At 44.6% G+C, this 2,233-nt stretch overlaps 1 protein-coding gene across 1 annotated transcript; it reads left to right on the top strand.

The window, feature by feature from the left end:
* The first annotated feature begins 428 nt into the window (after positions 1–428).
* LOC122482589 (olfactory receptor 51I2-like) lies at positions 429–1,597 on the top strand. Its single transcript, XM_043578897.1, has one exon. It carries the CDS (start codon positions 429–431, stop codon positions 1,365–1,367), a length of 939 nt encoding a protein of 312 aa, XP_043434832.1. The 3' UTR covers positions 1,368–1,597.
* The last annotated feature ends 636 nt before the right edge of the window (positions 1,598–2,233 follow it).

The following is a 2,233-nucleotide window of genomic DNA, read 5'->3' on the forward strand; positions in this document are numbered from 1 at the left end:
CGTGAGTTATTGATAACTCAAACTGCCAGTGCCCTTTATAATAACTACCTATGAATTGCACTTAACATATTTCTAGTCAAAGTTACTTCAGGGACACCTTAAAATGGTAGATAATATTGCTTAACATAACATGACTCAAATGTTTACTTTGTACCTAGTTGATATTTGTGAAGCTTTACCAATGTTTTCCTTCATTTATAAAACAGAAGGTTATTAGCCAAGCCTATAGCCTGATGATCCTACAATATGAAGAAAAGAAGAATGCCTGTGTTTTCCCCTAACCAATGATTTCAGGAAGGCATCAGTTTCCACCTGTGTAGACTTCACCCCCGTGTGACTTACTCCCTGGCTTCTTGCCCTCTAGTAGGGGCAACTCTCAGAAGTCCCCAAGTTCCAATCCTGAAAAGTGCCCTGGCCTCCCCCCCACCATGGGACTGTTCAATGTCACTCATCCTGCTTCCTTCCTCCTGACCGGCATCCCTGGTCTGGAGAGCTCTCACGCCTGGCTAGCAGGGCCCCTCTGTGTCATGTATGCTGTGGCCCTCGGAGGCAACACTGTGATCCTGCAGGCCGTGCGAGTGGAGCCCAGCCTCCATGAGCCCATGTACTACTTCCTGTCCATGCTGTCCTTCAGTGATGTGGCCATGTCCATGGCCACACTGCCCACCGTGCTCAGAACCTTCTGCCTCAATGCCCGCAACATTGCCTTCGATGCCTGCCTGATTCAGATGTTTCTCATTCATTCCTTCTCCATGATGGAGTCGGGCATTCTGCTGGCCATGAGCTTTGACCGCTATGTGGCCATTTGTTATCCCTTGCGCTATGCTGCCGTGCTCACCAATGAAGTCATTGCCAGAATAGGCATAGCTGTGGCTTCTCGGAGCTTCATCATCCTCCTTCCCCTTCTCTTCCTCTTCAAGAGGCTGCCTATCTGCAGATCCAATGTTCTTTCCCACTCCTACTGCCTTCACCCAGACATGATGAAGCTGGCCTGTGCTGATATCACTATCAACAGCATCTATGGATTCTTTGTTCTTGTATCTACCTTTGGCATGGACATGTTTCTTATCTTCCTCTCCTATGTGCTCATTCTGCACTCGGTCATGGCCATCGCTTCCCGAGAGGAACGCCTGAAAGTTCTCAACACATGCGTGTCACATATCTTGGCTGTACTTGTGTTTTACGTACCGATGATTGGGGTCTCCACAGTGCACCGCTTTGGGAAGCATGCCCCACGCTATGTACACGTCCTCATGTCCAATGTTTACCTCTTTGTACCTCCTGTGCTCAACCCTCTCATTTACAGCGCCAAGACAAAGGAGATCCGCCGAGCCATTGTCCGTATGTTTCGGCGCATGAAAACATGACTTTCACGCTTGCCTTTAATATCTGATGTTGACTGTAGCCATAAGTCTTCATCCGTGGTGTCATTGTCATCATCATCATCACCATTGCCATCATCATCATCTTCATATCACGAACAATGAGACAGACTGTGTGGTGGGGGAAAGTAAAAGATCAGGACATGGAGCTACACAATTTGTACATAAAACATATGAAAGTATATTCACAATATACTCAATGGCATTCACAGAAAGGTGAAAATCGGGGACACTTGAATGATATGACAAAACTTGAAAGGAAGATCCATCTAAACTATTCATTTCCCACACAAAAAATCTCTTATTGATGTAGTAATAATTAATACATTAAGACTTTAAAAATGCCAGTATCTGTTAGAAATTACTAATGTTCATTAATTCATGTTACCTTCCCAACAATCTCATGAGGTGTAAAGAATTAAGTTTGTTTTTCAGAGTAACACAGGTGATAGGTGACCCAGATGAGACTCAGTCCTTGTCTGTCTCCACTCTGAGTATTCTAACCCCTACCAATACTGTCTCTCTGTCGAGTTGGTCTGACTGCTAACATTACCACTGTTGTCCTTCCCTTCACCTCCACTGTTTCAAATTCACCAAGTGAAATTTGATGAACGGTCAGAACCTGCCATAAGATATATGAACAAACGGGACTCAGGGGAACTGCTCAAAGCTGAGTCTAGAAGAAACTCCATATCTTCTCTGTGTCCTTCATCTGGTCACCAATCTGTCCTCCCACAGGGAAAACAATATTCAATATCTGAACCATAGATCCTTGTACTTTTGGACATTGGACTAAGTAAGTGCATGATTTCTCTTCATTTTCTTTCCTGAGATTGTAATTGTTTCCCACA

Source organism: Prionailurus bengalensis, chromosome D1, assembly GCF_016509475.1.
Source record: "Prionailurus bengalensis isolate Pbe53 chromosome D1, Fcat_Pben_1.1_paternal_pri, whole genome shotgun sequence".
Classification (NCBI taxonomy): Eukaryota; Metazoa; Chordata; class Mammalia; order Carnivora; family Felidae; genus Prionailurus; species Prionailurus bengalensis.